The sequence below is a fragment of the Bombyx mori genome, chromosome 12 (assembly GCF_030269925.1).
Source record: "Bombyx mori chromosome 12, ASM3026992v2".
Lineage (NCBI taxonomy): Eukaryota > Metazoa > Arthropoda > Insecta > Lepidoptera > Bombycidae > Bombyx > Bombyx mori.
The window spans coordinates 4,238,328-4,252,567 of NC_085118.1; the positions used below are offsets into that span (position 1 = coordinate 4,238,328).

Here is a 14,240-nt window from a genome sequence, read left to right on the forward strand (position 1 = left end):
ATATCCCTATAGTAGATCTAAATGTACTCTATCTTTAAGTTTTATTGTAGTAATTTGGTAATTGTAGTAATCGTATGTTTGATAAAGTTATTCAGTAATAATGTTTATAATAATATAAAAAAAAAGTAATTATATGTATAGAAAAGGTCAGAGCAGCCGATACAAACAATTGTATCCGCTGTTTCAACCTTCAAACCGAACGAGGAATAATATTTACTCGTCGAGCTAATATCTATTATTAAAAATATTTAATAAAAAGCTATGTTTCTATAACTACGATCATTAAAACGTCCACGTCATTTTGCATAGTTTTTATTGTACTTCTATATCTAATTTATTGCATATAATTCGAGTCGAGTTGCATATATTCATATGTAGATAATCCAGTTCTAGTCTATTTAAATGTATATATACTCATAGATATTTTTAACTAACTGATCTTAAAATAAAACTACTTCTACTGTCTATATTGGCATTTTTTTAATAATTATTTCCCACGTTTCAGATACCTGACATTTTTCATGCTCACGGACGGCTAAGGCGTTTATTATGCTAACCATAGTCTATTTTTTTTTTAAACTATTTCTTATCACACAGAAAGAACAAGCAGTATCTAGCGGGCTAGTTGCGTTTATGACTTGGGTTTTCATCTTTACGATAAGAGCATCCTAGGAGATAAATAAGGATTCTAAACGTCGGAAGTTTAATAGTTGAGTGAAAATAATAAAAGCGAGGCAAAAACGTAAAAATAGTTTTAATTTTGTTTACATCTCGCGAAAACCGAAAAAAAAACCGACAAAGCCGTTAAAACACTGTCGATAAGCCCGAGGTCATTAATCATTTAGAACCGATTCGTCTGTGAAGAAGCTTCGATGCCCTCTGTATTTGTATTGTATGATCCGAACGTGCTCTATGGTGGTCAAAGGAATCGCTCGTAGTGATCGAGTTATCTACATTATTTATCATTTTCTCTTGTACAGATCCTGTAAAAGGATCCGTTTATTTCAAATAAATACAACTCGTTGAAGACACACAATGGCTCGTCCACTGCGAAGAAGAACTAGACGGGGTGTCAGAACAAACACGGGCTTTTGAAGTTGATATTTCGAACGGTTGTTACGAGTATATTGGAAAGCCAAGCGAAGCAATCATACGTATTTACCCCTTTATTCTTTTCTATTCAAAGTACATATTGAAACATATTATTATCGTACTTTATTATAAACTAATAATTTACTAACGCTATCAAACGCTAATTTTAATATTTGATGTTGATGAAAGCGCTTATTAGTAAAACTAACCTAACCTAGCGTTTTATTGCTGTTCACTATTGTGCTATGAACTTACCGCACTAACAAACGTATACAAAGATGAAGGAAGAATATTATCTGTAAGTTATTTGTATTAAGATATTATTACTTCGAGACTTGTGGATAAATGCTACCAAAACTACGTTCCTTTACATACAATTGACAGATAGCAGTGGAGTTCTAAGAGTGGAGATTTAAGCAAATACCGCTCGACCACCCGGGATAACACAATTTTCTATAGAGTTATTTAAATTTTCCGTAGACAGGTGAATTAGTTCTTGACCCATCTTTTTTATGCTAGGGAAGCCTTTACTGATACCCGGTCGAGAGGGTAGCAGACCGGGCTATGTCGGACTCCGGTGTCTCTAGATAAGAAGAGGGAGACAAGAAAGACCGAGGTCCTCCTCCTCCTCCGATTTCTCTCAGGAGACTACGCCTTGAAAAAGACGCACGAGGAACCCGCCCTGCAGATCCAACTACCGACTAAGCTCCATCGAGCTACCGGCTAAACTGGCGAACCACACCGGCTACACGAAACCTACGGTACCCCATAGTGCGCTACAAAAGAGTTCATGGCCCACCTGGTGTAGTAGTTATCGGAACCCATAAATATCAAAGCGTGAATGTCGTCAGCCACCTTCAGACATGAGGTCTGAATCCGCAAGTAAATCAGGACGAATTACTACCTTCGTACTACGTAGAGTGGTATCTACCTGTGCATGTTATGTACGTGCTTTTTTTTTATTGCTAGATGGGCAGATGAGCTCACAGCCCACCTAGTGTTAAGTGGCTACCGGAGCCCATAGACATCTACAACGTACATGTACCGCACACCTTGAGATATAAGTTCTAAGGTCTCAGTATAGTCATAACGGCTGCCCCACCCTTCAAACCGAAACGCATTACTGCTTCACGGCCGAAATAGGCAGGGCGGTGGTACCTACCCGTGCGGACTCACACGAGGTTCTACCACCAGTATTGTTATAATAAGGTGATTTCGAATAGTTTAAATGTTTTTCTTTTGTATGTCCCAGACAACATCCGAGAACTCAACTGTTTTACAAGGTGCTTGCCCATGTTTCGACGATCGAAAGTACAATTGACTTAACATGGTGGGGATACACTTTCCCGAAGTACGTGGGCTGGTTTTACCATCTGCAGTGTAATGTCGTCCGGCTGTTCGGCAAATGCGTGGTCGTATCGCAGATACTTTTTATAATATTGAACTACCAAACGATAGATAAGTCAGTATTCATTATTGCAATCACAATAACACCGCTGGGAGCGCTTGTTGGGGTAAAAAACTTTGTAATAACTTATTAATGACGTCTATTGATACTTTATAATTAGATTCGAATTCAATAATATTATGTTAATATAATATAAAAACACGCGAGTAAATAATTTGAAAAAAAAAAAAAACATAATTTTCCTTTTTAATGATTAAACACCAGCGCATTATTAGTAGAGCTATTCAAATGGTGTTTTAAGTTTAAAAAATAATATTAATAATAAAAATGTAATAATCACTATTTAGTTAAAGAGATAATTTCTTATTGAAATAAAGTGACAAGTATAACAGCATATTATGTACTATAATTGTTAGTATTTTGTGCCCGCACGGGTAAGCCTTCCTTGCTCCCTTGAGCAGTAATGGATTCTAATTTGAAGAGCGGGATAGCCGTTATGCTATATGACCTTAGACTGAGAGATAAGACTTGACCACGTGCTTCAAGATCAGCAGTGGAAGTCACGTTGTGAGATTTGGGAGATTTATCCGACTATTAAATAAAAAAAGAGAAATTTCAAAGAGAATCATTATCTCTTTAACAAATTTTGTGATACGGAAATATACAGTGCTCATATTATAAACTTTAATTTCAAGTTTAAAGTTAATAATAACCTTTTTAAGCTTAGTGTTATGATTTAGATCAAAGCTGAATCAGCAAAAGCTGAATGCTACGTCAATTTAATGAAGAATTTCATGGATAAAGTTCACATTCACAGTATTTATCGTAAAAACGAAAACAATGAATTCGTAAAAAAGGTAATTTTTTCAATATTTTTTTAGGTGTTTTTTTTTTATTACAACAAAATATTGCATAAAACATAAGCCCTTTTATATAATAAAAAAAAACCGTTAACATACCCCGCCGTACCGTGCCAAGTCGTGCCGTGCCGTACCACGGCATACCGCACCGTATCGCCCCATACCGTACCGTATCACGCCGTATCGTACCATACCTTTCCCTGCCATTCTATAACGTACCGTACCATACTGCATTACTACACTACTTTTATTATAAGTAAATATTGGTGGGTGAGTCATCGAGTTTGAGCTGTAATAACCAAAACTATAATTAGAAGTTGTGAGAAACATTTGTTTGCTCCTGACATCGTACCTGCAGTTTTGAATCTACCAGTGATCATTGCATTTGAAACTCATTTAATGTGAAAGTCGTGGTATGAACCTTTTAAGTATTAGTGTTTATAATGCAGATAGATAAAATATTCCATAAATAACTTACTTATGTTTCTGACTCAGTATCATCCATAGCTATTACATTTCCACTGGAATCTCGGGAAGAACTGAAGATTACGAAATTGTTTGTTTTCATTTTACAGAAAGTATTACAAATCGAGCGAGTGTCACGCTTCACTGCGTATTTCCTCGTAATTTTGATAGCGATCAATTGTCTATCTTGGATGCTGAAACCCACCTTGCACAACATAAAGCATTTCGAGGAAATCATGAACAAGTCCATGGAATTCCAATACTATATTTATTTTTGGACGCCATTGGATTATAAATACAATTTGAGGGACTACATAATAATACACACGTTGTGTATATACTTGGGCGCGACTGCTGTAACGGTTATTGTGACATTCGATATATTTAACTTCATTGCAGTTTTCCATGTAGTTGCGCACATCCAAATATTGAAAAACAATGTAAAATCGAACTGGTCGGATGATTTCAATGAAAGCGAGAAAAAGGGGTATTTGGTGAGCATACTGGAATATCACGCGTATATTATAAGGTAATTATTTTAAGATTAAGATAATAAAAAATATATATTCTTCAAATGGAAAACGATTACACGACGCATCTGATTGATGGTTACGAGTCACCTCCGCACTTAAACGTTAATAAAGCTAATATCAAAACCAAATCTCATCTTACTCTTTATCTTTTTTCTTACTATCATGCATCTACATATCTTTCTTCTTATGAAAGAAAGATATGATACGAAAGTTATGAAGAAAGATATAAGAAATACATAATAATATCGAGCTAGTTTTCTTTTAGTAAAGTACCTATTATGGATGGGAATTTGAATATATAAATTGATATGTTGAGGATTGTATGATGCATAGATAGATTCAGTTCAGGAACTAAGTAGTACGGTTACCGGAGACGATAGACATGATAAAGGGAACGCTGCCAATCAACTACATGAGATCCAAGTATCAATTTATAACTGTTTCGCAAAAAATAGGCAGAATGACAGTACCACGATATAACCAAAAATTAAGGAAATTTAATTTTTTACGGAATTTCATTTTAATGCACAATCCTGTCGTGGAAGGCATTCTAGAAGACATCCATAATGTATTTTTTAAGAAAAATTGGTACCCGCCTGAGGAATTTGAGCACAGGCGTGGTCACATCACTAGATGGAAGTGCATCAGGAATCTTACTCTTAAAGCTACGACTGTATTTAACACCACTATGCATGACATAAGTTACAAAAGGAATAAAATTCGATGAATTAAAAAAGTATCTTCTCGAGATTAATTGGCCGCTAGTTAAGGCATCGTATATTTTATTTAATCATTTTTATTTATCGTTTCTTTCACAGAATTTTCGGTGAAGTGCAGTCAGCATTTGGGCTAAACGTAGCATCGAATTATCTTCAGAACTTAATTGAGGATGGCTTGTTTTTGTATCAAATCATGAACGGGGTAAAACGACTGTTTTCGCTACATATCTTGACGAGTTAAAATTACGATTTTGGCTATTAGGAAATATTCTGTTATATTTGAATGTCGAAATACATCACAGTTTTAGAACATATCGTAGGCCCGTCGGTTGTCGATAGGTAGAGGCGTGCTGCGTGTAGTCTAGCGTATGCCAAATGGAGAGAGCGCTTGCTGGAGGAGCTCGGCCGAATTTCGGCCACTCGTCAGCGCACGCTCGAGGCACTGGTGCCTGTGCTGGCGGCATGGTCGGACCGGCGACACGGTGAGCTCTCCTTTCGCCTCACCCAGGTCCTTTCGGGACATGGATGCTTCGGGAGGTATCTGTGGAGAGACTGCGGAAGGGAGCCACATCCGGGCTGCCACTAGTGCGGGCACCCGGAGGATGACGCTCAGCACGCGCTAGAAGCGTGCCCACGGTGGGAGCACCCGCGGCGAAACCTCGTCGCGGTGTTGGGGCAAGACCTCTCTTTGCGGGCTGTCGTCGCCCGTATGGTAGAGGACCAGAGTTCGTGGGAGGCCATGGCCGGGTTTTGTGACTTGGTCATGGCGCTTCGTGAGGCTGAGGAGCGCGAAAGAGAATGGGATCCCTCTTCGGCTCCTCAGCGCAGAAGGCGGAGAGGACGGCGCGTGCGAGAGACCGCCGCTCAGCCCTCGTAGGGACTATCGAGTACTGGGTGCGGGGGCGCCCGGCACTCGACTGTTGGTCCGGTGGTGAAGCGGTACAAGGTGGCTCCTGTGCGCCACTCACGGTGTGTCTCCCGAGACTAGGTTCTTCGGGATTTTCCCGGGGATGAGATCCCGTCTTAACATTAGTACGGGTACCGGCTAAGGCGAGACTTTCGGCGTGCACCGCGGTACCGTAAGTTTGTAGTCAGTGTGGTGGAGCTCGATAGGGTTTAGTCGGTATTCGTTCTGCGGAGCAAGTGCTTCGCGCGCCTTTTTCAAGGCGTAGTCTCCTGTGAGAAATTGGGGGAGGTGAAGGACCTCGGCCCTTCTTCCTCTCAGGAGGTGCCGGAGTCCGACATAACCCGGTCCGTTACCCCCCTCGACCAGGTATCCGTAAATAGATTCCCCAGCGTTAAAAAAAAAAAACCCGTCCTAACAGTTACTACAGTAATATTTTCTGTTTCTAATAGCTTCGAAAATTCCAGCGAATGTACCATTGCTGAGAATTTATAGGTTTTTGAATTAAAGGGCAACCATGAATATAGCTTGGTTATTTTAATGAAATATTATAAAACTGTTCACGTAGTTAAAATAATTTGGCTGCATAATTTATTGTATTTACTGAAACTAACGATTTCAGGAAAAAGAAAATGTTTTGATGTACGGCTTAATGATAATTTTATATTTAGGAGGTTTGATTTTTCTATCCATTGTGCTGGAGGAAATACGTCGTCAGGTTTGTATGATTTATCAATTTGTTTATATTTTCTATTACCTTGTCATAAATCGTAAAAAATTATGGTAATAATAATAGAGTTTGAAATCATTATCATCATCATAGAGTGAAACCGACGTGGCCTAAATGACTAGATGCCCAACGGCAGCCTTGTATCTATGCGGGAGTTCAAAATCCAGAGAAGCGCAACAATTTTTCACTGGTATATACCAAATTTGTGCTTACGAACTAGTGCTTTGTCATATCCTAGTCGCCTCCGCAGTGGTCCGCCAGCTAATGCAAATATTACGCCAACTTAAGCTCGAAAAGTCCTAACCGTAAGAGTGGCGTAGGTGCAGCCATAGTTGCATTGCGCCGAATGATCACCATTGGCTCTATACGATAGCTTTATAGAGGGTCATCATCCACACCAGCTTCACATAGAGTAGATGCATCGTCAAGCCAGGTTAGATTATCGGTATTGAAAAAAAGCTGGCCTAATGTATCAGCCGTGTCAAAAATTCACGGTATCAGGTCAACGAAATTAGCGAGAAAGATCGAATATTGAATATGAGGTTGAAGTACTTCAATTGTACCCGGATAATAATGCGGGCGCCTCATACCACGATATGAGCATTGCCAGTTGGAGCTCTTCGAAACCTGTGAAATAACAAGGCTTGGTATTAGAACGCCCTTCAAGACCCGATCTTTTAATCCAACCGCCGACAAGTTTGTCTCTAGCAGTTGCTAGTCTTGTAAAAATTTGATGTCATATCACAAAGTCGATGACATAATTTACACTTTGATATCTATGTCTTTCAGCAAACAGTCAACAAACGGTGACTGACATCTCTGATGTATATGAAAACTGTAATCACTCACAATCACGTGGGTCATGTATTTGGTTGCTAACCTATCAAAAAAATAAGCTACGAATCTATGTTATTCTATGTATTGTATTATATGTCTCACGTGAAGTAAAAGAATAATGTATCTATAGATCGTCCTAAAAAGACTTGGATGGAGTGTGTGAAAGAGGATATGCGAGAGATGAGTGCGCGTGCAGAGACGAGACGTATCATAGACCTGCGCTAATCCCACATAGGAGGATTAGGGCAAGTAGAAGAAGAAGAAGAATACTCTTTAGATGTATAACCGATTACTTTAAAAATATTTCTTATCCAGTTTTTTGGAGATAGCATGTTTTTTACAGAATTACGACTTATGTGAATATGTATACGCGTTGCCTTGGGAGGGCATGTCACTTGAAAATCAAAAAATCTTTGTAGTTTTTCTGCAACGAACTCAGCCAGATCTTGAGTTTGAAACTGTTTGCGGCATGAAGGCTGGAGTGAAGCCTGCGTTCTCTGTAAGTTTAGAAATACTAATCGATCAATTGTATAGGATAATCTTTATCCAATAAAATTTAAATCACTGATGATAAAATAGAGGACACGGATGGATGGTAGAATAAGATAATACTATGAATGCACCGAAAATCACCGGTAAGCCCATACCACTATCACGTTTACTTACGTCACGAAGTGGTAATTTCCTTCGGCTTTGAAGAAAACGGCAAAAGCGGTTATTCGATACAATGTAACTAAGTATTTACAAAGTGTGCTTAAAATTTACGGCCCATTTCGTGCTACAGTCATCAAAACGTAAGCGTCGCGAACCGCCTTGGGATTTGAGCTCGAAGTTTAAAATTCTATTCTATTTTGTTTTTACTTAGATGGATATACAAACTCTTGCCTATCTGATATTAAGTTGTATCAGAACCCACTGCCACCACCCACTTTGAGTCATGCGTTCTAAGTCCCAGTATTACAGTACAACGCCTACACCGCCCTTCAAACTGAAACGCATTACTGCCTTACACTAGAAATAGGCATGGCGATAATACCCACGTGAACACACATGACGTCCTACCTTTAGTAAAACAGCTGAGTACTCTTCAAACAGGAACTCATTACTCAAACGTGGCAAAATAGGTAGGATAGTCGTACATACTCCTGTGGTATTATCTTACCACCAATTGATTGCTAGTATTTATTTCCTGCAAAGCGTTGCTGCAAAAATAGTTATAGGATTGAGGTAAGTATCGATTAGCACTTATACAATTTACAAATACGGTTCAAAAATATGAAGTTATGCAAATAAATAACAAAAAATAATCCATTGTTTTGTATGAAATATAAAATCGGCATTAGCAATTCAAAATCCGAATTAAACTTTTTCTAATTCCCAATGGTTCATTAGTTCAATCCCCTTTATGCAATTTCAGATTAAAAGACAATGAATTTCATTTATTGTTTTCAGATAGTTAAATCTATGTTCTCTTACTACGTGATGATAAATTCAAGATTTTAAAGATAACGGAAAAGGAATGTTGAACAACAACAAAAAAACGTATTTTCTTTATTCAGCAATTAAGGTATTATGATTTGTTTTGTCGACGTTATTTAGTTTTTGGAAGCGTAACGCAATAAGTAGAAAGGTAGGAAATAATAAAACCAAAACAACGAACACAGGATTTAAAGGTAAACATAGTTTTAATTATGTAAATTGTTAAACAATCTGAGAGAACTAACGGAACTGTTCTCAAGTTCGGAAGTATATATTTTAATTCATCATCATCATCATCATGTCCACTGTTAGATATAAGCCACTACCGATGTGCGCCACCGAGCATATTTTGGAACGAAGTTCCTTATGGGACGATGGTACCCTAACCGGGAAAAAACGTCCGTAACGTAAGATTTTTATTAGTAATGCACACAGTGTACAACTTAACTTTGTAATAACGTACAAATTAGTAATGCACACCGTGTACGACTTAACTTTGTAATAACGTACAAAAATAACATATTTTTTTATCATTAATTGACCACGATCTCAGAGCGTTCGTTTGCGCAATACACTAACTCTTATACAAGCAACTATGAATGAAGTGTATCACAATAATATTAAGTTCGCACGTTACCGAATAACCGTGGGTTGTTGCGAAACCTCTAGTTTTAATTTCTCTATACCTCGAATAGAACCTAAAATTAATATTTTTATAATAAGGAACTTCGTTTCTATCCGGTGTCCCACGACACCACACATCTTTTTTTTCCCTCTTCATCTAAAATTGGTGATGTACTCGAGATTTGGCTATATGTTATGTTGGGCACGAGTTCAAAGCAATCGGTTTAGAACCCCTAATTTGAATATTCCCCTCAGAAGCGGGAGCTCGTATGGAGAAGAAAGATCCAGCCTAGCCTTTCTGCAGTTTACTATGTCAGCGTTAACGAAAATATTAATTTTCAAAGAGTACAGAAATCTATTTTTTTCGTAAACTTTTTTTTCTTGTTTTTTCAGACTGGCAATCGGCTTCTTGTGATGCTGTTGTTGCTAGCGTTAAGTTTATTTATACTTCAATTATTTCTTAACTACGCATAGGTATATGTTATCTTCAATGAGAAATGAAATGAAGCGAAATAAAATCAAATTAATTTATTTGAAATAGTAATTGATTGGGATGAAATTGAGTGAAATCAAATGGAACAAAACGAGATAATTTCATATAAATAAAGTTCTAGTTAAATATTTTGAAATCTTCAGACACTTCAGTGTAATTTTCCGAAGAACCCGAGAAGCATCGTCCAGCAATTTTATTTCATTTTGCCACATTTTTCACAGATATTAAACAGTCAACCACTATTATTACACGTTTAAACCTAAAAAAATACTTAACTAACCAACTAAAACGTCTCACACGAACAACGTAGCTCATGAAAAGTTACTGATCGCCTGCTTAGGTTTTCCAGGACCATTTTCTTCGGGGGTCTACTAATTTCAAAGGTGATACATTTTGCGTGAACCGTAAAAAAAACCAAAAACCATTATTTTCTATGAATAATTTTCGTTTACGGGAGCGGTATACTGTTTTTTTTTTATTCGCTATCAACATTTTTTTTTGTATCTTAGACTTTTATGTTATATTTTAATATAGGCAATATTTGATATACAATTTTTTTTTAACTGTGTATATTTAAGCTCAACCCGCACATCGTTCACAGTATTACTGTATTAATGAACAATTGTCTTAAATTTAATCTTGAATTTATGAATGTCAAAACGATAGCTGTATCCACGCTCAAATCATGTCTGCGAAGTATCTGATATTTTGAAAATACAATTTACTAGCCGCACAATAAATAGAAATTAACGATATTATTCGAAATATAAAAGTAATCTGTGACCACGGAAACTAACAATGAGGTAATAATGTCCAATGAATTGGGGAAACGTGCGATACACTCATGCGATTTAACTGTTGTAAATCATGTCATTGTGCACAATTCAATACACTATTAAACTCAGATCTAAATGCTTTAATTCTCTTATTTCATATATAGCACTCACTTGATTTTATTGAAATGTGGAACAAATAATTAATCAAAAATGTTATTTCAAGCAAAAGTGAAATGAAATTTACACTCAAATATTCTTGGCATTAACATACTATATCGTTATACTATTGTAAATTTGAATAGTTGAATAATTCATTGTATTACTATGTTAAAAGAAATGCTTTCAAGTATCAATTTCATTAAATATCTCGTTCACTATGAAGTGTTTTTTTATCGGTTTGGAAAAAAGTGGGCAGTACTTCATTTACAAGGCGTTAAAATCCATAGCTATAAATATAAAATATATAAATAGATATAGCTAGATAGATATAGATATAGCTAGATAAATCCGATAAAACGACAATTAATCCTACAACCCTTACTTTATACAAGCTCAAGGTGCGTGGTTCTATCCATTTAACACCACGGATGTGAGCTTCTTTACCCAGCTAGACCATAAAAAACAACCCAAAAACGACAAGGGACGTGAAAACGCGCGGTGCGGCCTAATTGTACCTATGTTTTGTCATGTCACTACACAGGATACTGGAGGCAAATGATAGTGTTTCACTTTGTCCTTTTCGATCAGTGGACTACAAAATTCGAGTAAATAGTACCGCCGAATCAACAAAAAAGGAATTTTCCCACTCACACTCACACTCCTCTGCCTCAATCTTCGAGGTCTCATTGTTATGAAATACAAAGTGTAAAAACTCATCCATTTAAGCCTTATTAGTCAAAACGGTAAGTAGTTTAATAAGTCTCACTCGCCAGTCTTCAAGCCTTACAAAAATAAGTTAATAGATAAAATAGAAGATCCGCCTGGAAAGATACACGTATACACAAGAGACAAAATCTTCGGATTTTGTATGTATAAACAATAAAAGTTCACCTTAATGTATTATTCTATCTGTGTACGATATGTTTGATGTTTGCCTGTAACGATCCCAGAACGTATTTACGCAAAAAAGTAAGTGTCGGCACATTGGAACGAGGTTCATTAGAGTGGTCCCGTACGAGCCTATAGAAGTTAATTCAGTTAGGAAAATTAGGCTGCAGTATCTACACGGACAGCTGGACCGACCGCAAACAAATTGGACCTTAGCTAACATACCAGCCTAAAGTTTTACTGTCAAATACGGGTCCCAACGATAAGTGCTTACCGAATTAGTACTTATAACCTACCTTCATACAGTGGAAAATTCAAACAAAATACACTCAAATAACAAATTCCAGGCCGTCATAATAACATTAAATGCAAATACATAGAATGAAGAAACTCTCTTGAAACTTCATAAAGGCATTCGTAGCTCATTGGAAATTCAGTTAAGTGAACTGATTACATAACAAATTACGATACAAAGAACTTTTGAGAACTTTTTTTTTTGTTTCTTTTTAAAACTAATTATGAGGTGGAGAAATACTTGCTATTTAAGGAAGCAAATTCTATAATTATCCGAGATTAAATACAAGTAGTAACTTAAGCAAGTACAAATGGTAACTAATTACATACAAACCGAGGAATGCCATGGAAAACGTAACCGCGTCGCACGAGACTGCTAAAACAGCACATTAGCTGATTGTTAAATAAATTATGTTTTACATTTCGTGGAGATAAGATTTTAAAAGAATCAGAATTAGAAGCCTGCATATTAAATAATCTTTTTCATTTTTTTTGTTAGACGGGTGCACGATGCGACGGTTCTCCTGGTGTTACGTGGTTTCCGAAGCTCATCAGACCACTGAGTTTCTCGCCGGATCTTCTCAGTGGATCGCATATCCGACCCGGTGGTAGATTCTGCGAAGCACTGCTCTTGCTAGGGATAGTTTTTTTTTTTTGCTTTTATGGATGGACGAGCTCACAGCCCACCTGGTGTTAAGTGGTTACTGGAGCCCATAGACATCTACAACATAAATGCGCCACCCACCTCGAGATATAAGTTCTAAGGTCTCAGTATAGTTACAACGGGTACCCTCACCCTTCGAACCGAAACGCATTACTGCTTCACCGTGAGAATAGGCGGGGTGGTGGTACCTACCCGTGCCGTACCCGGTTAGGGTTACGCTGAAATAGTCTCTCAAATTAGGTAGGAAAAAAAGGAGCTCATAGATATCACAAAATGAAAGCCGCCACTCACCTTGAAGCTTGAGGCTTATGTCTCAATAGTATAGCTATTATAAGAAGTTCTGTAAGTTTGTTTATTATTACATGGTGTGATTTTTATATCGCCTCGCATCGTGAACATGAGGCAATCATGTATTTCTCTACAAAAAATGTTACCTGTCTGCGGGATTCGAACACCGTTATACATAGTTACATCAGTCTATACGAGTGAACCGAGCGTCTTATCCTTTTAGGCCACGACGACTTCACACACACTCTTCTTAGGGGCTTAACAGTAAAATAAACTAAACAAAAAATAGTGTAGGATTTTTTTATTTCATTCTTTGTTGATACATAAAAATATAACACTAGAACAATACAAACATATTGTTGCTATCTGTTACAAAGGGGAAATAGTTCATTATTTCGTAGGGTGACATCGCTCCTGGCCACGCGTCGAGATAAGAGTAAAATGTGCTAATAAACGACGATCATGTGGCTTTTATTGCAAAACATTATAGCAATTGTGAACTAATCTGTTGGCGCCAGGACTGTTTGGTCGTTGGCTTATTCTAGAAAATGTTTATTTTTTTTATGCCTACCAAGCCAAGCCCGAATCCAGGTTTGAACGATAGGTTGCTATTTTAATACCCATACTTTTCCTTTGTATTATTCTAAACTGTTTAAGCCAGTAATATTTCTTCAGTATGTTTTATTTATATCTTAAGTTGGTAATTTTTTAAAAATTGTTTTATATTAGTTATGACACCGTAGACCGTACCATAATAGCGAATAGTATATTGGTATCTGCCCATGTAAGCTTATGCTAGTACTGGCATAAAAGTTATGGGCATTGGTGGTCAAAATTTGATAGCGGAAGAATCTTTTTACATTGGCAAACGGAAAAGTATGGGCTATTTCATGACAAAAAAAGATAGGGTCGTGATGCTTATTCGGGTGCTAGCATCGTCTCCCGCTATCTGAAAAGTAGCTAAGAAGAAGATACTGTTGCTACTACCGGTCACCGTCCTCGTTGAACCCGTCGCTTACGACGAAGG

The 14,240-nt window shown here is 37.2% G+C and overlaps 1 protein-coding gene across 1 annotated transcript; it reads left to right on the plus strand.

Annotated features, from left to right (window-relative positions):
- The first annotated feature begins 1,329 nt into the window (after nt 1-1,329).
- Nucleotides 1,330-10,548, plus strand: Or-6 (olfactory receptor 6). The gene is given in 10 exon segments (NM_001043463.1): nt 1,330-1,390; nt 2,345-2,606; nt 3,241-3,357; nt 3,936-4,354; nt 5,177-5,279; nt 6,604-6,699; nt 7,892-8,047; nt 9,001-9,053; nt 10,366-10,490; nt 10,532-10,548. Coding segments are annotated over 8 exon segments (1,224 nt in total). The 5' UTR covers nt 1,330-1,370; the 3' UTR covers nt 9,052-9,053; nt 10,366-10,490; nt 10,532-10,548.
- Nucleotides 10,549-14,240: the final 3,692 nt, after the last annotated feature.